At 33.6% G+C, this 24,433-nt stretch overlaps 1 protein-coding gene across 4 annotated transcripts in view; it reads right to left on the reverse strand.

Annotated features, from left to right (window-relative positions):
• The window catches only part of PIK3C3 (phosphatidylinositol 3-kinase catalytic subunit type 3), a 188,709-nt gene that overhangs the window by 14,190 nt on the left and 150,086 nt on the right, over positions 1 to 24,433 (reverse strand). For all 4 annotated transcript variants that reach the window (XM_069075552.1, XM_069075536.1, XM_069075528.1 and 1 more), the window contains 2 exons: positions 22,541 to 22,631; positions 4,772 to 4,897 (listed from right to left, as the gene is read on the reverse strand). In XM_069075552.1, the coding sequence (XP_068931653.1) occupies positions 4,772 to 4,897; positions 22,541 to 22,631 (217 nt within the window). The remainder of the gene's footprint in view (positions 1 to 4,771; positions 4,898 to 22,540; positions 22,632 to 24,433) is intronic.

Below are 24,433 nucleotides of genomic sequence, written 5' to 3' on the forward strand. Positions count from 1 at the left end.
TCTCAATAGATTAGTCAAGAACCAACTAGTGTCACATTCTATAGTGGAAAAGATTAATGTGCAGCTAGGGTCTTATTTAGTGTCCCTGGGTCACAGAACCTAAGCAAAATTTCACTTAATTTAACATCATTATGTTATAACCATGTTTATTCCCACTTTTAGGAGGACACTCCTTTGGACAAAATGAAAATAATAAAAGAAGTTCTAATATAGCAGATTTCTTTTTTCCTATGTGTTATCTTTTTCGAGAATATATTTATCTCTAAGTGTGTTTACCATGGCAAAACAAAGAACAAAGCTCTAATATAGTGAAGGTGGTCAGCTGAGACAGCTGAGTTGCACAGTTCAATTCAATTCAAATCAACATTTACTAGTTAAGCACCTAAATGGCACAAGGTGTTGTATGTGAAGCTAAGGAAAAAGAGATGAACCATAATAGTCTCTGACCAAAAGGAACTTACACTTTAGCAAGCAATAAGTTGTGTACAAATAATGATGACACAAAATAGTCACATCATCAGAGCAGCACGAAAATTTAGGAAACACAGTAAATACTCTTAGTTGGGGTAAGGGGAGGGAAAATCTGGGAAAAATTCATGAAAGAGATGGCATTCGAGCTGGGTCGTAGAGAAAAGGGAACAAATTGAACAAAAAGAGATATTAAAGAAATAGGTTTCTGGCATGGGGCAGTGTATAAAAGTAAAGGAAGTGCAGGAGAATACAAATTGAGCTTGAATAAAGGTAAATAAGCCAGTTTTTCTGGAACATAGAATATATTAAGAGGTATAAGATGGAATCAGTCTAGAAAGGTAGGCTAGAACAAGACTGCAAAGTGACTTGGTTAAGACTAAGAAAAACACACACACAATTTTACATTAGAGAAAAGAAATATAGGACTGTGATAAAATAAGACAAAGAGAATAATTTTAGTCCTATTTTACTTCAGATTTGAAAAAAAAAATCTATCCAGGAGAATAACTACTGAAAGAGAAAGGAGAGAACAAAAATGGCTTAAAATGTAGTTAAACCCAAAATAAGGAGGTAGCAAAAGAACACCTAACTTTCCTTGAGAAGTTCATGTTACTAAGCCCAAATGAAGTATAATCCAAAGTACCTGAGCAACTACCAGTTGGGACTGATTGCTGAGCAGTAAGATCCTGAAGAATGGGTTTGGTATTATAGGACTATAGAGAGGTAACATTGACTTTTCTAACTCACCACCAAATTTTTTAAAAAGGGAAGAGAATAAAAGTACATATTAGAAATCTGACTTATAATTTCTAGCAAAATTATGTAAAGTATTATTAAAGGGAGGGGTAGTGAGTACCTCAGAATGAAAGTGGTAATAACAAAGAAGTAAAGCACGGGTCATGCCAAACTTAACATATTTCCTTTTCTGGCAGGATTAGTAAATTGATACACTAGGGGAATGCCATAGATAACACTTATCTTGATTTTAGCAAGGCATGTGATACAGTTTCTTATGTTATTCCTCAGGATAAGATAGAGACCTAGGGCATACAAAAGGGTTAGATGAATTTATTACTAGCTGAATGGTAGGGTCTCCAAAATAATCATTGATGATACGATGGCAACTTGGAAGGAGGTCTTTAGTGGCATGCCCAAGGGACAGGTGTTTAACATTTTTATCACTGACTAGCATAAAGACACAGATGGATTGCTTATAATATTTGTATATGACAGAAAGTGGTGGCTAGCTAACATGCTGGATGACAGAATTAGGATCTAAAAAAGAACGAGACACTAGAATACTAGGACAAACTTCATAAGATTAAATTTAATAAATATAAATGTAAAGTTCTTACATTTAAGAAATGCAGGTTATCTTGCAACTTATGTTCACTTAAAGGGTAGCCAAAAATGTCAAATGTTGTAGGTCCTCTTTCTACTTCATAATACTGTAATGTATGAGCAAGAGCTTAGAAGTGGGGATGAGGACCCCACGAATATAGGGAAACAGTAAGGACACCAGTCTGACATTATGTCTGACATAAAAGTCTGACATAAATGCCCAGCAGGGCATTTATATTCCCTATTATGGTACCTTGCACAGACGTAAAAACTTGCTGAATTGAATTAAATTGTGTAGAAGATAAAAATGTGTAGGTATAGTTAAGTCTAAATGACAAGCTAAGAAACATATAATGGGAAATCATTGTTAAATTTTATAGTTTAAGTAAATCAATTAACTAATAAACATTTATTAAGTGTCTATTATGTCCCACAGACTGTGCTAGATATAAAGACAAAAAATAAATAGTTCCCAACTTCAAGAAACTTATAAAAAGAGATATGTACATATATACAAAAGAACCTGTGGAGATCAAGAAAATCTTTATGTAGAAGGTGGAACTTGAGCTGATGTTTGAGAACTAGTTGGTAAACTTATATGACTTCCTTTAATTCTTTTCTGCAACACATGAGTAAGGATTGAGGAGGCGTATGGTTGGTATCAAGAACTGGCATTTAGCAAGTCATGAGCATCAAGAGGACAGGAGCAAGGCACTTGAGAGTAGAGGACAGCATAGGGCTAAACTATTTAACTAAAGTGTCCACATTGGACAGAGAAGTGAATGAAGGTAGAGCAGGGGTGGTAATCTGAGAAAGTACTGAGGAGTGGAAGGACGTGGTGAGCATGAAAAAGAGGTTTAGAATGGGTAAGGTATAGGGACGGTGAAAATGGATAAGAACTTATATTCATATAAAATAAATTCAGAGTTGTCTGATCTTGGAAATGGAAAAACTATGAAAAAGAACAACATCATGGATATGACCATTCATTCCTATGTGTAACTGAGGTAGAAACAAAGAATAAGTCATAAGAGTTGAGTAAGTTAAGCAACTGGAAAGTAAGGGTGTTTGGGGAAACAATAACATGAATGCAGATGTCCCTTAGTACAAAGGCAGGAATTCTGGTAGAGGGAGAGAGTTAAATATGAGTTAAATACTGAACTTCTTGAGAAAGTATGGTAGGTAATAGTTACAAGATCCTGATTGGATGATTAATGTGGGTAAAGAGAACCTCAAAATAAAGGTTACTGACTAATGGCAGTGATTACAAACGGTAGTGGAACTAATGATTTCTGGGGGAGTTTCATGTGATAGTAGTATATTGGATGGATCAAAGAAGGTAAAGACTAAAGACAGTTCTTTCAGACATGCGATACTATAATGGCAGTATTATGTACAGAGAAAAAAACTAATAAATCTGATTGACAGTGTGAAGAAATGTGTGATACTCTTGAACTGTAACACTTAAAGTGACAAGAAATGCTAATTCAACCTATGGATACCTCTTCCTCATTACTACCTTTCAACTCATTCTACTGAGAGCTATTCTCAATGGGAATTAATCTCTGATTTTATGACAGAAGACAAACATGAAAGATTTCCTTAATAGAAATGCACTTTGTACCAAATATTGCTAATAAGAATCTATTTCACAAAGAGACCGCTGCATCATGTGTATACACACACACACACACTAAACATAAATAAGTTACTAAACATTGCTGAACAAATTCCTGAAAAATCAGTTACTTTTTGTATGTTCTAGGGTCTTGTTGATGCTGGTGGGGTTTGATGTTTTTATCACTCCATCTTACTGAATTAAATTTTTCATTTGGTTTACCCATTCTCTTTTTCTTTCTTAATTCTTTACCATCTATAGACTCCCTTATAGTATGCTATGAAAAAATTAGTTCTCAGTTAATGACATGAAATGTTATTTCATCAACCTTATCTGTCATCTTTCCTAATCTACTCTAAGGAAAACAAAGTTCTATAAACTTTGACTCCTAGATAATAAGCTTTAAAAAAAATCAATTTTCTATGATTCTTATTGTACAAAGAACAATAAAGAATATGTCCTTTAGACCTCAAAGCTGATAAGGGGCAAGGACAACAAGAAATAAAATACAGTCTCAATTTTCAATATGACTCTTCAAGTCATTCACAAGCAAACAGGGTGTTGAAAGCTTCTAAAAGATACTTTTCCCTACTTCTGTTTTTCTGGAGATAATGATAAAGTTTTTTAAGACACAGGTGGAGCTCTCAATAAATGACCACCCCATACCCAAATTCATGATATTACATAGCTCTGGGTCAAATTACTATGCAAAGATAAGGGTAGAGAAATGAGTTTGGGCCAGAATCCACCCCCCCCTCCCGCCCAGTACACTCAAAGTTGAGCTATCTCTACTTCATTTTTCATTATTTTCTTATTTCAACAACGATACTTTTTGAGATATCATTAATGCAACAGTAATTACCACTGCATATTTCTATGAAATAGAACAGATGGCCTGGCTAGCATAAAACAAGACAGTACACATTATCAGTGGTAAGATGTTTTCAGAGGTAGCTAGATGGCTCAGTGGATATAGCACTGGGCCTGGAGTCAGGAAGACCTGAGTTCAAATGTGATCTCAGACACTTGTTAGCTGTGTGACCCTAGGCAGGTCACTTAACCTGTTTGATATAATTCCCTGGAGAAGGAAATGGCAAACTGATATCTCTGCCAAGAAAATTCCAGTTTTGGACAATATTGGCATGCTATGGTCCATGGGGTCATGAAGAGCCGGACATGACTGAACAACAGTAAGTTTTTGTTCCTTCAACTAAATATTGCGTGTGTGTGTGTGTGTGTGTGTGTGTGTGTGTGTGTGTGTGTGTGTGTGGTGTGTATGTATGTAAGATAGAAAGTGGTGAGGATGGGATAACTAACCAGAGCCTTGAATGACAAACATACCTGAGCAAACTTGTGGATCTGTTCCACCACTGCAGCAAAAAGAGCATGGACACTTTCATCAATCAGGCTCTGCATATAATGCACTGCTTCTTCATCAGACAAGTCTAAACGGAACTTATCTTGCACCTAGAAAAGAGTTTGATGGCTTCTTAAATGATGAAAAACAAACACAGATTTCTCCAACAACAGAATCAAACCAATAAAAGTACTGTTATGATATAGAGCAAGTTATTTCTTTGGAGGAGTAATGACCCATAACTCACAAGTTACAATTTTGAATGAATTACAAGGCTATTCTTTTGATTATGGCCATTTACTATATAATAATGCTTAATGTATTATATATTCTTTATATAATACTGTGCACATAATTATTTGTTTTATGCTTAAGATAAAACATTTACATAAAAACTTTGATAAAAATAAGATTCTGTTAGGCTCTTCTACTTTAAAGTAAATAAAGCAGATTAAAATATTTTTTATAATACATATTTAAGGGCTTGTGAAACTTGTTTGTTTTTTTAAACTAGAACTACCATGTAAGAAGAATTTCAATTTGTAGATTATATCTGCTCACATTTCCCTTCCTTTTCTGTCTGATATTTTATTATAAAACTGTTAAAGAGTAGGAAATTACATAAGTGCCTAGCTCTTGGTCCTCAAGAACCTTCAGAGGCTATGCACAAATCTATTTACAGCAGTGGTTTATTACGGCAAAGAATTTGAAACAAAGTGAGTACCCATCAACTGGGGATAACAGATGAACAAAGCAAAGAAATCTGGCAATTCAATAAATATGTGGAGTAAGGATTAGGAGTGAGGATGACATCAAGGCCCAGGGGAGGATGGAGGTGCTCTCAACAATAACAGAAAAATTCACAAGGGAGAGGATTTGGGGAGAAAAATAATAAGTTGGCTTTGGACATGTTTAGTTTAAGATGACAACAGGATATCCAGTTAAAGATCTCCTAGAAGGAGGTGGTGTTTGTGATTTTAGCTCAGGAGAAACTAGGACAGGACACAGAGATCTGGGAACCATCTGCTAGAGATACTGAATCTATGGGCTCTGATCTCATTAAGTGAAATGACATAGAGGGAGATTATCAGAACATGAGAGAAGAACCAGCAAAGGGGACTAAGGAGTAGTCAGGAGAACATGGATAGAAAGTAGTGTCACGAAAGAAAAACTTTAACAGGGGGTGATTAACAGGCAGAATGCTGCAGAGAGGTCAAGGAAAATAAATAGAGGAAATTGCAGAACATAATAGTACATGCCCTTATATATTCGCTGAAACCAGAGAGGCAGAGGCTGGAGATGGTTTGTGCTTAGGAGTTTTGAGCTATAATAAGCTAAATCTATTGGATTTGCATTCTATTTCTGGCACCAATATTATGAAGTCCTTGGGAACAGGAGACCAACCAGGTTCCAAAGAGAGGTGAACAGGTCCAGAATGGAAAAACTGAGGAAGTAAAAGCTCCCTTGATCAACTCTAATGATATCAGGTTCATGAGAAGCTGCTATACTTCCAACCTAAACAATATAGAGAAAAACCCAGTCTCAAAAAAAAAAAAATTAGAATAATTGGATTGAATGATTAGATTGCACCGGATTTGACAATTAAGTGATCATTTGCAATTCTGGAGAGGGCAGTTTCAGTTCTCTGATGAAGTTGGAAGGATGTAGAAGACAGTGAGAGGAAAGGAAGAAGAGGGGTTGATAATATTTGGCTTTCTCAAGGAATTTAGCCATCTAACATTAGTGCCTTTACTTCCTTTATTATTCTCACTTCCTTCTAAATCCTCTGTAAATTGGCTTCCATTCTCTGGGCATTGTCACTGGCTGTCTCCCATGCCTTGAATGCTTTCTTTGCTCATCCTTCTACCTCCTCACTTCCCTGTTTTATTTTTCCAAGTCCCAGCTAAAATCCCAACCTTCTATAGGAAGCATTACCCCATGCCTTCCTTCTGTGGATTATTTGCTCTATAAAATTTATTTATGTTGTACATAGCTTGTTTGAGAATAGGTGTTTGCATGTTGTCTCTTCCATTAGACTGTGGCTCCATGAAAGCAGAAACTGTCTTTTACTTTTATGTATCTTCAGTGCTTAGCACTGGTGCCTGGTACATAGCAGTGCTTAATGTTGATTGACCAGCTCTCACCATCCCCACTCTCTTATCTTCAATCTTTTCCTATCTGGTTCCATCCTGCCCTACCTACAAACTTTCCTGGGTCTCCCCTAGTCTTAAGAAACCCTTCCTTGATTCAACCATGCCCTATAGCTATCCTATCCCTAGCCTTCTCTCCCCACCTTGGCCTTCCCAAGCCCACCCCCTGCCAAGAGTTTCTCAAATCCAAGTTACAAGTGCAGGTAATTAATGACATTTATACTTCATCATTCTCCTTTATACTATTTCTATCATTAAGAAATATATTGCTAGGATTTCTTTTTGGGGTAAAATGCTAACCAAAGAGACACACAGACGCACAGAATCTGTGCTTAGAGAGCTAAGGATGTAAAGTAAATGCTGAAATGTAAATTCTAAGCTTACTACTGTCATTTGCTCTTGGTTTCATATTAAATGAATGATAATTGAATTAATATTAAGAATAATAATATTAGAATACCATTTGATGGGTAAAAACTACCTGGAAAAGAAGAAAAAGCAAGAAAATGTTAGAGCTTCCTAAAACTATTTTGTTTATCCCATTTTGGCCTGCATGGGGAATTTTCCCCACATGTTGAGCATTTTATTTTTTTTATCTATCCTATGGCTATGTTAGTTTGAGTCCAGGATGTTGTGTAGGGGAAGATGATATGTTATATATCCAGTTATGATATGCTTCATCTCAAACACCATACCAGCAACAACACAAGCTTACAGGCTGCCAAGCAGGAAAGGTGTTTCATGATGCCAATGGCCATTCTAGCCACTAGAATTGCAATTACTTGATAAATCTTTTGATAATTACTAAAAGGCTAGAAAAAATATTACAAAGTGATTGTGATCTGTTGGTATAGGGAGTGTCTGTAATGCCAAAATCACAGATACTTTAAGCATTTAAGTTATTCTGACCGACAGAATTGGCTGGTAAATCAAACTCATTATTTCCTGGGTAGGTAAATCACCTACTCTATCCTGCTTCAGTGTCTCATCCATAAAAATTCAAAGATGATGTAAGAAATTCAACAGATGTTTCAACTGCTATAAGAAAAAACAAATATGCAAAGGATTTTTCTCAAGAGGATGTAATGAGCAAAAACTTGAGACACTGTAATAACAATGGTTCTGAGTATTTGTCATTTAATTTGAATGATACTAGAAGGGATATAATTAATGATAAACACAATTGCTACTCAATTGATGACAGCTCCACTTTGAGACATTCAAATCCTACTTAGGATGCCAATTTTATACATAATGGCTCTTTTAGCTTGAAAGGAGAGAACATACTTTTGATGAGTTCTGCACTTCCTGCTTCAAGGAATCTTCACTAAAAACACACCCTAGATAGGATGGCATTTCACACTAGAAGAATATACTATAATCAATGGACATTCCCGGACTTAACCTTAGGTAATGAGAAGTGCACTCTTTAATACTTGCAGAATTATTTGTATTATCAACGAATCACAGGTTTCTGATGTCAAATTTAAAGGTCATGTTTATAATGAAAAACAGATGCAATTTTTTTTTCTAAATTCCAAATGAAAATGTCCTTTTTTAAAAAAATCAAATCTTCCAAGTGTTCCTGTTAAATCTAGAGGACCAATCATCTTTGCATTGTGTTTTGAATTTGACCACTTATTTGAAATTCTAACGCTTTACTTCATGGTTTCAATTAAATTGAAAAGAAATGACAATTACTGGAGCTATTGAAAAAGTGAGGGAGGGGGTCTATTCTTTTTCTTAAATGCATTTTAGTTCTATGAACTTTTTAAAATATATTCAACTGAATCTCAACTGAACTATTCACCAACACAGGTAATTCTCAACTATTTATATTAATAGATTTTTAAAAATGAATATACATCCACACACATATGTATATATGTATTTCCATATCTATGTGTACTTATGTATGTGAGGTAGGTTGGTATGGGGCACAGAGGCCAGCTTTTAAGTCAGGAAGGTATGGGTTAAAAATCCTGTCTCTGATACATACTGTTTATATACCTCTGGGTGGGCAAGATACCTAACCTTTCAGTGTCTTAGCAAACTTCCAACAATTATAATCCACAGAGCAGTTACTATTTGTAGACAGTGCTTCTTACCTGAGATTTCCCACTATTGAGGAAAACATAGGTCCAGACTAATCCACCACACTCCTTGGCCCCATGTTATAGCCTAACAGAAGATTTGAATTGTTATAGTAGCACATGTGACTAATAACAAAATGAATGACAATATGTCACAGAGATTAGGACTTTCTGACATTTCTAGCAAATATATTAAGTGATAACAATCATATTAAGCAGTGTCCCTTGCTGTGACCCCTATATATTATTTCCTAGGGCTGCCTTGTGCTACTTTGCCCAATCTTAACTCTAACTCTCCCCAAAAATGGATATTGACAGTGCAGTATAATCTTTGCATAATCTCTATTTATTGTTAGTGAGTTCTAGTAAATTGCAAAATTACCATTTCTCCTGCCCCCAACAAAAAGGCAGAGGGAGGAGAAAAGGGGGAGGGGGGAAGACCAGAAAAAAAAAACAATGAATAATCATGAATTGCTCTGGGTATGAATAAATGAAAAATGGGTGATCTTTTTTTCTTTATGCATATACAGACACACACACACACACCGCGGCAATATATAATGGTCCTATGTGGTATCATGTTGTCTAAGACAATTATAGTAAGGTATAATAGGTTAGATGTGACTAATAAACAATATAATTTCAAAGTTAAATATTAGTTTTAATTTAGTGATCTAAATTTTGGAATAAACAAAACCTTAGATGTATTTTCTTATTTTTGGAGACAAAAAGTTGTTTTACTACCAAGTATTGCATCTTTCCTATTTCCTAAGATATTTGTGGGGCTACTAAAACATGAGGATAGTCATTAGAAAACCTAAGAAAGAAATGTTTTTTACTTAAGAACTTTAGTAGTGATATACTCTTATGTACTGAGGAAAAATAATAATATTGCAGAACAAAAGGGAACCAGGGTACTAAAAGAAGAATATATTATCACTGCATAAATATTATCTTTGGTTCATCGGTATCATCAATCACTAATCAACATTTATTTTGGATTTTGATAGTGTACAAGATGCTATGGGAAACTACTACTACAACTACTACACTGGTAGTATCTGAGAATACAGAATCCAGATCAGACAAAGATGTTTTAAGGAGATTGTTTGATATATCTCCCTTTCAAATTGAAAATATACACTTAATATAAATAAGCATACTGATGGGTTCAAATGCAACTTTGTCAATAACCTGACCTTTTTGAATCAATTCAATCCTCAACTTTTTCAGGGGTAAAGTTCCTAGAAAATGGTTCGAAGTCAAAAACACAAATGTTGATACACTGAACCTATGAGAAACAGGGTTGCATAAGTTCCAGTGGCAACCAAAACTGTACCCTTTTGCTAAACATCGATGAAAATATATTTTTTTCATCTTTTTTTTTTCTTTTTGGAGGGGGGAAGGCAGGGCAACTGGGATTAAGTGATGCCCAAGGTCACACGGCTAGTAAGTTAAGTGTTTGAGGCTGGATTTCAACTCGGGTCCTCCTGACTGCAGGGCCAGTGCTCTATTCACTGTGCCACCTACCCAACCCCATTCTCCAAACAATCGTGAAAACAAAACATTCTGATAACACACACTTTTCCTAACACTATAACCATGAAATAAGCCATAAAATGTAGTACACAAAATAAAATTGGTAACATGTAAAACATTTTTTCTTGCTAATAATAATTCTCTAGAATTCTGACCTTTATTAGTGCTAACATATCAATTAAAAAACATTAATTTCAGATAATACTCATTTTTCTTAACACATGAAATGTATAATACCATAAATACCATGTAGCAAATAAAATTAATAAAACTAAAATTTTTTAACCCAAATTTTAAACTACCACTGTGCCAGATGGCAATGTGAAAATATTATACTATATACTGCTGTCAACGTCTTTATCTTGGAAGCCCTCTAAAAAACAAGGTAGAGATTGCTCAAATTTTACTTGCTGTTGGAAAACACTAAGACTGGCAAGGTCTTGACATCACCTCCAATGCTCTTTTCTTCAAGATATCAGAGATGGTGAAGGGCACACCAGCTTGAAATAATACAATCAAAACATGTGACATTCTTAAGGATCTCAGGGGTATAGGAGCACAGCAAAAGTGAGCTGACATTTAACTTTGAGGTTGTGATCAATGATGGGATTGACACAAGCCTCAATGTCTTTTGCCAGCTGGTTGATTATGCCAAGCTGCCCTTCCAACTTGGAAACTGTGAGTGGCACAATCTTGGGAGATTGTTCAAACTTGTATTGCACATAGCCATGAATGTGTGCAGTTGCCAATGTGAAAGTGAAAATGAGGTTACTAATAAAACCACACAAATGCTTGAAGTAGCACATGCAAGAATGATGAGAATTGATTGATTGCATCTCTAATTATCTTAGATAAAAATAAAGGTAGAGTGGTGGAACAGAGTAGACATACAATTTACAGCAGTAAATAAATATTGTAACCTTATATTTGACAAGTGGAAAGACTTAAGTTTTAGGGACTAGAATTCACTATTTGGTAAAAAAAAATTACTGGGAAACTGGAAAGCAGTCTGGCAGAAATTGAACATGGACCAAAGATATCTTACACTATTTACCAAGATGAGATCAAAAAGTATACATGACTTAGATACAAATAGAGAGATTACAAGAACACTTGAAGAACATAGAATATACGATGTATTAACTTGCGGACAGGTGAACAATTTATTAATTAATTTATTAAGCAAAAGGTAGAGAATAGTGTGGGCTAAAAAAAATGGATAATTTTGATTACATGAAAGTTTTGTACAAATAAATGTAGCTAAGTTCAGAAGGAAAGCAGAAAATTGGGGGTAAATTTTAAAGAGAGTTTCTCAGGTAAAGGTCTCTTTTATTTCAAATATATAAAGGACTTTGTCCAATCTATAAGAATGAGTTATTCCCCAACTGATAAGTGGTCAAAGGATATGAACAGGCAGTTTTCTTATGAAATCAAAATAATTTATAGTCATATAAATAAGGCTCTAAATTTTTATTGATCAGAGAAGTGCAAATTAAAACAACCTTGAGGTATCATTTTCCTATTACCATTTCATTACTATTTCCTATTACCATTTTCAGATTAGCTAAAATGAGTGAAGGGGAAAGAGACAAATGATGGAAAGGATATGGAAAAATTTGGACACTAACTCACTGTTGGTAGAACTGTGAACTGATTCGACCATTTTGGAGAGCAATTTGAAATTATGCCCAAAAGAATTATTAAAATGCTTTTTACCCTTTGACCTAGACCTAGCATACCATTCCTTGGTCTATTTCCAAAGATTATTAGGGGAAAAGGAAAAGAACATACATGTTATAACCTATTTATAACAACTCTCTTGGCAAAGAACTGGAAATTGTGGGGATGCCCTGGGAAATGGCTGAATAAGTGATAGTATATGATTATGAGGGAATACTACTGTACTATAAGAAATGATAAGAGGTGTGAGTGTGTCCCTAGTGAGCACCACACCCACTTCCTTGCTCGAAGCATAAATAAACACCTTCCTCTGCACACTCTGTTTCTGAGTTCTTTCACTGAGAAGGGGTTTGTCATTTTAAGGACTACATTATGAGGATTTTCAGGGGCAGCTAGGTGACCCAGTGAGTAAAAGCACCGGCGTCAGAAGGACCCAAGTTCAGTTCTGGCCTTAGACACTTAACACCCACACAAAAAAAATTAGCCATGTAACCTTGGGCAAGTTACTTAACCCCAATTGCCCTCAAAAAAGCAAAAAAAAAAAAAGAAAAAGAAATGATGAGCTCATTGATTTTAGAAAAACATGGATAGACCTGTATGAAATAATGAAGAGCAAAATTAGTAGGACCAAGAGAATATTGTATACAATAACAGCAATATTGTTTTAAGAACATTGAGTGATTGTCATTTTGACTATAATAAATACTCAAATTAACTACAAAGAACCTATGAAAAAACACACTATTTGCATTCAGAGAAAGAACTGATAAATAGAATCATGTATAGATTTTATCCATATATATATATATTTGTGTCTAATGGTAGCCATCTATAGAGTGAGGGGAGAAAAAAAAAGAAATAAGCTGTGTAACAGTTTTATTATATATTTAAAAGGAATAGCAAATTGTACATAATAGATTTGCAGTTTCATGTGCAATTACTTTTTTAAAAAAATTCTATTATGTTAAAGAAATGCTTGTTTTATTTCTTAAAAATAAAATAAAATTTAAAAGAATAATTATCATAGACAAATATATATTACTACTTTAAATCACTTGATACTTTCCTCATATTCTATTACATTGCTTTAAAAAAACCAAAAAAGTCTTGATTTGACCTGGTCATGAATATTCCAAAGGTTTGGCTCCCAAGGAGTTTAGAATAAATAAGACAATCTTTTCCTACACTATATTCCATTGCATAATGTTAAAGATGACAAGATGCCTGACCAAAGGTACTATATAACTACAAAGACAATATGGTATATCAGAGTGTCAGTTTTTCCATTTTTCTTAATCATCAGTTTAATTTTACCATTTTGAAGAATTTTAACAATGGTGCATGAGATGAAAGTCTCTAAAACAGTATATTTCATGCATCATTTGTATTACCAGGTATATGTAAAATATATTTTTGAAAATAAGTTTTATATCTCAAATTTACTTCAAATGACCTAGTGGGCAGGGGTGGGGAACCTGCAGCTTCAAGGCTACATGTGGCTTTTTAGGTTGTTAGGTGAGGCCTTTTGACTGAGTCCAAATTTTTCTAGAACAAATCTTTTTCCTAGGGGGATTTATTCTGTGAAGTTTGGACAGTCAAAGGGCTGAAGCCACAAGATCTTGATAGCCCCGACTCCTCCCCCCGCCACACTCAATAGCTAAGATTGGGGCCGTCATATGTGAACTCTAAGATACGTACACACAATTTCTAACTGAATTTAGACACACACACGACTGCTCTTTCCAAAGATTAATACCTCTTACCTGTGTCTTTTTTTCATTAATTTATTTTAAACTTACATACACAATAAGAAAAGAAAAAGAAACACATTATAAACTTAAATATTAAAGTTTAAATACGAAATAAGAAAAAAAGCATTGCCATGTGCACAGCAGAATGTAAGAGGATTCAAAATATACAGCAATAAATCTCCTTTACAAGAAAGCCTATTTAACAGATACTACATATTGTATTGCACTTTTAACTTTGCTTTTTCCCTCTTCTTATCTACCACCCTCGCACCCCCTACACCCCCTATTTATATATACATATACCCACAAGCATATATATAAACTTAGATATCTAAAATTATACATATATACACACAGACACACACACACATATATATACATATACATTCATATGTATCTCTGTAAGGCTGTATTATACTTGTTTGTCCTCTGTTTCTTTGAGGGTGGAAGGTTTCCTTCATAAACCTAAGTATTTCCATATTTTTCTAAGTCCACCAACTCATCATTTTTACCCCACAGAAATATTCCAACCTCATACTGTCTAGTTAAAGTCTAAAACAATATGGATTAACATGGCTGATATATAGTGTAGTTTTCCTGTTTTGACTAAATCTATTTTAGCTTTAACTTTGTCTGAGATCATGATTACTACCCTAGGTTTTTCCCTAATAAATTCTACTCCTGATCTTTATTATATGTGTATAGCCCTTATTTCATATCCCTCCTGATTCTTCTACTTTACTTCTACCTGCTACCTTGCCCTACTATTACTTAACCTACCCCCTTTTCAAAGATCCCTCCCTTAATCTCTCCCCCCTTTCCCCTTACCCTCTTATTTCTAACTGAATTTAGAAGACTTTTATAGTCTTCCAAATATGTCATTCCCTCTTTATCCCATTCCCATTAATTTAGACACCCTTCTATACCCCTCATCCTGTCCTTCACCTTCTTATTTCTTTATAGATTTAGAAGACTTTTATTTCCTTCTAAATGTATATAATGTTCTCTCTTTGACCCAGATGTGATGTGTGGGGTTCCCTCTAAAAATTCATCCTTTATCTTCTCTCCCCTCCCTATCCCCTTAGTCTTATTTCTTTCTGAATTTAGAAGACTTTTATACCCTTCTAAATACATATGTATCATTCCTTCTTTAACCCATTGGCTATGACAGTACGGTTCCAGATCTACTAGCCCTCTTCCCCCATCTAATTCCTCTGTGTCAATTCTCCCTCTCATACCTCATTTGTATAAGATAATTAACTCTTTTTACCTTTTCTTAGACAGTATTACTTTTTAGAATCACAGCATATTCAGGTCTACCCCAATCTTTCTTTTGAACTACCCAATTACTAATTACAATTTTAGACACAGTTAAATTTTCTGTCCTTATTGAATCACTTGTAATTAGTCTCTGATGTTTACCTTATAATTTCTCTTACATCTAGTATATAAAATTTTCTTTTCTTTTTTTTTTTTTTGGAAGAGGGAAGGCTCTGGGGTTAAGTGACTTGCCCAAGGTCACACAGTTAAGTGTCTGAGGTCACATTTGAACTTAGGTTCTCCTGACTCCCAGGCCAGTGCTCTACTTACTGTGCCACCTAGCTGCTCCTATATAAAATTTTCTATTGTGTTCAGGTCTTTTTGCAATAAAATCCTGAAAGTCTGGCAATTTTTCAAGCCATGTAGCTTAAATACTGTGAATATTTGCTATAAAAATATGTATTAAAAATGTTTCTCATAAGGTTTTAAGGATCAGTATTAACTAAGTAACTATGAGCAACAGTTTTGTTTGTGATAATGGTTGAGTTCTGGTATAATTACTGCTCGAGTTCTTAAGGTCTATTTTTCTAGTGGGTGGATTTGCCATCTGCAAGTCCATGAAAGACAGCAAGCCTCTGATGTACAGCACCAGAGGTAGATGCTAAATTTTTACAGCTTGAACTCAAGTGTTACAAAGAGTCTATTATTTCCTTGCATAATAAGTATTGATAATTAAATTTGGGGTCCTAAAGAATAAGCTTTATATAATTTCTGGAAGTAATGACATGGACACCTGCCACCCTGAAACTCTCCAATTCCATAACAAACTCACATGATTCAGGCATTTATTTGATTTCTCTTTATTCACATAATGTTCATGGAGTTAATGCAGATGTTGCCCATGGCCCATGGAGGCCTTTTTGTTCTACCGTGTTTTACTGCCATCAAAAGTGGTTATATTTACTGCCACTTTTGGTTATATTCAACAAATTCAATGGTATATACTTGTCACTGCCTTAATCTTTGTTTGTTCAAAAAGTATTACTGCTGTTTTCTGACCATTTCATCTTGTGCTTTGAAAATATTTGTTAATTTTCTTCCTTTCTATAGCTGCTATAGAGGGTTGACATTTCATTAATATTGCATGGGACTGTACTAGGATACTTTTCAAATCTCTTAGGATCTAGTTTACAGATCCAATCATGTAGATGCTTAGTAGCTTCAATTTTAGGATGCACAGTCTCAACACATTTGAGCCACAGAATTCTTAAAAGTGTTGTGCACAGTGTCTCTTGCTAAGAGGAGACCAAGGTATTTTTAGTATTGTTTAAATCTACTGATTCAATGTGGTATCTGTATTTAAGTTCAAACGTTTTGATTTCTCTCCTAAGAAGGATAAAGCTAGCACACATTAAGAAAATTTTTTTTTTGCTTTTTGGAGGGCAATTGAGGTTAAGTGACTTGCCCAAGGTCACACGGCTAGTTTTTGTGTTAAGTGTCTGAGGCTGGATTTCAACTCAGGTCCTCCTGACTCCAGGGACAGTGCTCTATTCACTGCACCACCTAGCTTCCCTATACATTAAGAATTTTACAACTGCTATGTCCAAATGACATTTTGATATCACTACAAAGATTACATGAGATGAAGGAGATATTATTGTCATTACTATAAGGGCAAGAATCATGTCACCTTAAATAAACATTAGCTTTCATCTAGTGCTTTAGCAGAGTACTTTATACAGTGCTATCTGTATGTGGATACTTATGTTTGTTGCTATTGCTAAATATGCTAGGGGAACTTTTAAAAAAGAATTCTTAACTGATCTTTTAAAATTAAAAATCTTTTTTTAAATGTAATTTTGTTTCGGTATCAATAGACATTTATTATTTGTTCAAAAAGTGTGAATTTTCCTAGATTGAGTTTTCTTAAAGCATACAAGTATGGGACACGGCAACCAACTAAAAAAAGATATTCAGCACACATTTTGAACCCAGCACTATGTTGGGTACTATATTCAAATTTCTAGCATTTTTGTCTCTATCTTTATAAACTTGAATTTATATGCAGTCCACATTATGGATGATCAATTAGTTATATTGTGTCTTATTTCATTTCACTTCAAAACTCATGACTAGTATAAGCCACTTTTCTGTAATAAAGACATGATAAAATTAAAACTAAAAAGACACACATACAAAAATCTAACATTAGGTAGTCTTACTACCTCCAAACTTAAAAAACTGATCAGCTACACAATCCAATACGACTTTATTCTTCTTGAACAAAAGAATAAAAAATTAAAGTTGTTTTTTTCCCCAAGTTCACAATGAAGTTTTTTTGTTACATAAACTATGTCAAACTACACAACCTGTACTTAATTTTGTAGGAAGTTACACATGACACAAACTGTTATTTTCTATTCACATATTTCAACTAACACATTTTACAGTTATTGGACAGAAGTGATAACTAGGCAATTTGCTTTCAGTTAGATATGGAGGTTGATTATAAAATTATACTCTAACAACAGTTCATCCCTAGGGAGTTAAAACATTACTGGAAAGATGATGATCCTCAAGAGTAAACAGCTCTGATTTATCAGACTCTGCTTTTTAGTCAAATCTTGAGTGAGTAATATTTTTCTTTTTAGAATTATGTTCTTCTGACAATAAGAGAGAATCCAACCTCAGATGATTCCCATTGGTGCCATATTTAGGAATTAGCTATTATTTAATTGGTCAGGAAAAAAGCAGCTTCACCTCACTTGGAATTTGATTTTCCTACAATCAATCTATAACTACCCAATACATATCCATTGGTGGGGAGCCTACAGCTCATCCTTTCTTAGCCTCACATAGGACTGGCTATCTGCCATCTTTTTTTCATTTCTAGGAACTAATTTACATTATTTGACTGAATATAGAAAGAATAACCTGAAATCTCTGATCTGTCTCAGAAGTAGACAATTTTCTTGTATGTAAAATAATATATTAAGCTTAATATATTAGAAAACATCTCTCTTATTTATGGTGAACATTCAATTTGCTTTTGATAGCAGGATGATCTATATAGCTATTCTTTCAGGTCTACATACTCAATATATAAGGTTATTTACTACAAACAAAAAGCTAAAATGCATTTTCCAGAGGTAACTTCATTATCTTTCCTAAAAAGCAGTTATTTCAATGTTTAAACCCAATTTTTACCCTTTTGTCTACAAAGCTCAAAATATAGTATTTGAAAACACTATTTAACATTCACTAATACAAAAGGAATAATACTTTCACTTGAAATAATTTAATGTTCTGTATCTCTTAAGTAAGAGTGCCTTTTATTTAAACAATTAAAGTAAAACACTTTCCATTAAAGTTCCCTTACTCAAAAGATTAGGGACTTCCACATTAACAAAAATTCTTTCCTTGTACACATTTCCTAATGGTTTACTAACAAAAGTAATTACAACAACAAAAACCAATTTTGATTCATCAGGTTAAAAGGACAAGTTTTAATCTAAACATCATTTTATTGCCGAGTTCACCTGATTATTTTAGCTGAACTAGATAATTTTTTTTCTCTTGCCTTGAATAAAACCTGGAATTAAAAATATAGAGCATTTTAAAAAGAAACAAATATGATTATGATTGAAGCTTTAACTATTTAAAAAATAAAGCAAATGAATCTCTCCCTTATAATATGACATGGCCACTAGTGAAACAAAAAAGAAATATATCGCTAAGCTTTGCACAAATGTTATTATGGTCTGAATGGCTACTGACCTCACAGACACCAAATGTAATTTAATTTTACAGGTCAGTTCAAAATAGATCTTTAGCTAATTTGGAGTTGCTTGAAATATATATAGATTTTTTGTTTAAAGCTTAGAAATATTGATTCAGAAGCTGAAAACATCTATTTAATTCTTCTACCAAAAAGATACAGTATTATCTTATTAAATGACTTTGAACAAACTTGTCACTCAACAAAGTTGAAAGGCCCATTCCTTATGATTGAAATTTATTATAACCTATGCTCTATCTTAGCATTTCTATATGCAGGCTTCATACATATATATTTTTTTTAATCAGAGGAAAATTTAAGCACTCTGAGAGTAAAATCTGTCTTTAAAACATCTACTACTTATTCTGTTTCACACCAACTGATTATGCATCCTGAAGTAATTCTTTGAAAACCAATACTCCATGTATAGCCTCCTAACAAGAATATCTGACTCTTTAATGATATCATTTGCCAGTCATACAAGATATTAGCACAGCACCTTAACCTACTGCAGTATTGATAATTTTGTTTCTCCACTTTTTAGTATATGGCAGAACATATGGAAATGTTTCATAAGGTGGATAGGCATGGATAGGTTGTGATCTATGAAATTATTATCAGTGAAATATCTCTATCAATGAAGTTACAGATCTATTAGAGCACTGCAAAGTTTTACACTAATAAAAAGGGCAGGAAAAAAAATTCCTTCACAGTACACACACAGTGCTTCTCCTTTTGCCATCTCAGGTTTATCTGTTTAAATACTCCTTCCTTGGCTCATCTTACTCTCATACTTGTCAAATGCCTAAAACTAACTTTCTTCAAACCAGAATACTATGTCTCTTGGCTATTCAATTAACCTTAAAAAGCAAACTTTTGGATTTAAGTAGTGAGTTAAGTTTCCCCCTTGCAGCATTTTATAAAGTGTGCTCTTATTGTTGATCTGTCATCTACAAGGTAATAGTTAAAGTTCATTAACTTAGTATATCCATCGAGGACCTGTAAATCAGTAGACTGTGTTTATGTCCAAAAGTCTCTTTTCAACCTAATAGTTGGTTTTAGTATAGTACCCTCCTTAGAACAAAAGAGGTATGTGAAAGAGTGTGGGGAAGAAATTATTTAAAAGTGAACAGAAGGATAGTCTCCAAAACAATTTACCAATTGGCAAATTAATAGATATAAGCTACACGATGGACATTAGCTGTAACACAAAATACTTTGTTCCTTATTTAATTTTTTTATTAGACTATTGGTATACCCTTTCTCCATGATACCACTTTACTTTCAATTATAAACCTAAAGAAGGTAGAAAATATTTCTAATTTTCTTGGTTAGAAAAGAAAAAGCTGGTAGAAGATGAGCTGCTATTTGTATGACTATTATTTATTATTAGCTATTATTTATACAAAGTTGGAGGGAATAAAAATACATTTAAATATGGAAGTATTATTTCATGCATAGTAACCCAGTGGGCCTGCTGGTATGAGGTACTCAAATATTGATGATGATGGTGGGCTAAATGCCTGAAATTCTGTGACCTAATATGGCTGGGGAAGAAGATAGTAATAAATGAGTTATTCTGATTATATATCAGATACCACATAGCATAAATATGGTTACAATTGTCTAAGAATTAGAATATAATAATTAGCAAAAACCAATGTATAGAAGACAGGAGCATTAATAACTTGAAAGGCCAAGCAATCTTGATTTACTTACATATCAACTTTGCAAATGTCCTCAAATGACAATGACCTCTTACAACTGTATATAGCTCTATAGTTTACAAAGCACATTCCCACACAGTCTTATTTGATCATCAAAACTGAGTGAAAGAAACAAAGTAGTTCTAGAACTATTATTACTCCCATATGAAAAAAGTGAAGTTCTGATGTTAAGCGACTTTTACAAGGTCACACTGTCCAAAAGAATATATGTTACTAAAAGAAGGATTCTTAGCTTTAATAAACTTGGGTCATACTACTTCAAGTACTGTGGATAACTTGCAGTTTTAAAAAAGATATTATTACAAAACTTAGTATTTTGCTTCTATATCCCAGAGAACAACAAATGAAATTTAAGCAGCCAACAAGGGAGGTCAAGGTCTAATCATCTTGTAAATCCAACCCAATCATGAAGCCAAAGCAAAGCTCTATCAAATAGCATGGGCTTGCTTGAGGCAAATGTGTTACTCACAGGAACCCCAGTCTATTGGTAATATTATTAGAAAAATGAGACTCTATGAGGAATGCCAACAAATTTGTTTCATCAAAAGAAAAGGAACTATTTCTATTTATTGTTAAAGCACACATTTTGCGATGCAATAAATTTAAAAATATTCGGTCATAATTTCTAGATCATTATGATTTTAATGGGAAAATTATAGAATTTTGGTTATCAATGAAATATATAGTAGAAAACAATTGTCTTTTTGAAAAGTTCTCTTTGTAAAGTGCTAAAATTATGTTTCAAAATCTATTTAATTGAATCAGAAACACAAGAAATACTGGGAAGATGCAAAGCAAAAAAAAAAGTACTAAAGCACATGCTTCTTTTATAAACTGTCAAATAAAAAACCCAGAATTTCACAACAAATTACATTACTAATCAAACAGTTGGAAAAAAGAGTATTTTCACATTCAGAAATGAAAGGATTTTTTTTCCAAATAAAAAAAGATATGGAATTAATAAAGAAGAGCACTGTAACTTAATTGGCAGAAAAAATTGGGAGATTTCAGTTGACAAATACTGTCAAGACTCTTATAAAAAGACCTCAAAACAAAAATGAATAAAATCAATTCAAGGAACAGTGAAGCCATGACAGAGATGAATGGGATGAAAATAAGCAGTAAGATAGACCATGAAGGCAGCACATGCCAAAAGGATGGAAACTTTTGAAATCTGGTATAACAGCTGAGTATAGCAAAGGAAATTTTTATCAGCCAATTATAATTTTTGATGGATGAGCTATAGTCAATGACAAAAAATAAAAATTACAGAAAACAAAGCATGTCAAAAGCCAGTATCATGAATAGTCTATTTGGATTGACAGAAACACATTTCTCTCTTAAACACCTAAAGGTTGAATAAAAGAATTTGTGGGATCCTGAATTATAATATAATGACTGAGGAATAAACAAAAAATACACTTCCAACGTTAATTTCTGTATCAATAAAAATGACTGCTAAGATAAATGAGATTATATTAAAATTATATGTAATGTATAGGCAAAGTAAACCACATATGTTTATTTGGGTTAATGGAAGAGAAAATGATTGGCTGTATTCGATTACTGTCTAATATAGAGACCTAGAAAACATTAAGTAGTCACATTAGGACTCAATGCTTCCTTGTGATGAGTTCCACAATCAGTCTACCCAGGAACCTCCATCCCTGAGGTTATTCCATCTCCTTTTGCTAATTTTACAGTTCAAATAACCTTATAAATTGCACTGTCTCCAAGGTTTTATATATATTTGAGGAAAGAAGCTTCACAATTACCTTTTTTACAGTCTTATCTGGTTCAAGAGCAATATCTGGAATGTTGGCATCCACCATAAGTGAAAACAAGTTCAAAATCAGGTTGGAATACCTAAAAGGATCAGGAAGAAGGGAAGGGGGGAATAAAATGGTGAGGTCAGTATTATGCATTTCTCCCATACCAATGACTCATGGCATTAAAGTAAAGAGGACAACTTCTTTCTATGGAAGCCATCATTTCAAGTAAACTAGGATGTCATCAAATGAGAAAATATACATAAAAAACTTTGTAAATCTCAAAGTATAATATAAATATTAGACAGCACTATAATTATTATTAAGATATTAAAATTATTAATAAACTGCCTTTACTCCCTGAAAGACTGGTACAAGACAGATTTACTACACTGCTAATCTCTAGACCATTAGTAAACGAGTAGCTAAATTCTTGGAAGGAGTCTTAGACCAAAACATAACCTGGATAACTCCACTCCATTATGAATATAGTGGTTCCTGCTATTCTCACTATAAAAGATGGAGCATAGCTAGTAAATTCTCATAAGGACAATATTTTATTCCAAATGCGTACTTATTTGACAGCTGGGGCAAAGTATCACTTATTCTCATCAAATAGTACCTTCTATAATTTCTAGCTTTTACTCAGCTGAATGTAATCCTGATGTCTGAAAATATGTGCTTGATAAATGCTTGCTGACTAACAGACTGATGGAGGGGAGAATACCTAGTAAATTTTTGTATGAAAAGTGGGCATGGACAAAAGCTGAACTGATGACATCTGTGTAGTTCAACTATAAGTTATAGAAATCAGGAAGCTGAAGCTTAACCTAGGAATGCAAGGGGAGGAAGAAGAGGGGAGAGAAGAAAGAGTCTAATTTTTTTTTAAGTAAAATCAGACAATCTGTTTTTATATCAAACCTCCGGGAGGAAGACATATCTTTATGCATGTGCTTCATATGGGTGTTTGACATTAGTAAAGTGCCTTGATCCCCAGATGAAAGTACCTGTGCATTTTAATTTTTTTCTTCACCTAAACTAGATGGAGTTGATGATATGGAGGCTTAAGCTTCATATGTCTAGTCTACTGGCATTTTAAACTTGGAAACTCAATGTTTTAACAGTAGATTTGTGTTGAACTTTTTTTTAAATAAGGAAGTTTAAATATTTGAAGTATGGCAGATATATATTAAACAAAAAACCAAAACAAAGAACTCATAAATTGGTACTAGAGGATAAAAATCACTAAAGTATATGATAATGATACTGGAATATAATGATAATGTAACTTCTAGTGAAAATGACCATCTAATTACATCTAATGGAAAATGACCATCTAAATTTTTAATTGTCCACCATCATTTTCAAATTTTTATATTACCTGTGAAAATCAACAAGGGCTATAATAAAAACTTTTATCTTGATGAAGTCCTTTAGTCTTCATTAAAAGGAAATCTCAGCCAGTTTACCCTTCCCTCAAAGAAAGCATAATTTAGTAAATCAGGTATATCCTAGGGAACTGGGAGCTCATAAGCTGAATTTAAGTTTGGCTAATGATTTCTGTGTAAGGTGGGACAAGTCACTTGGTTACTTTGGATTTCAACTTACTCTTAAATATAAGAATGGCCACAGCAGGTATTTTAAAAAAATGTATATTTCAATTATTTCAACTTTTAAAAAATAATTCTAGTAGCTGAATGTTAGGACTAAAGGTGTATAAAAAGACAATCCTTAATTTTATACAAATGGATTATGGACATCATCCTCATACTTCCAAGAAGATGGAAGCAGGGAGGTGGGCAGGGGCTGGAAGAAAAGGAATGAGAATTATGTCTTTCAGAATGTATTCATATAAATATTGGATTATGTGGAACTTCAACCAGGGGTCTTTTGGGATCC

The sequence above is a fragment of the Petaurus breviceps genome, unplaced genomic scaffold (assembly GCF_028583685.1).
Source record: "Petaurus breviceps papuanus isolate PSGF00001 unplaced genomic scaffold, PetGlider_PUasm1.0 151, whole genome shotgun sequence".
In the NCBI taxonomy this organism is placed as follows: domain Eukaryota; kingdom Metazoa; phylum Chordata; class Mammalia; order Diprotodontia; family Petauridae; genus Petaurus; species Petaurus breviceps.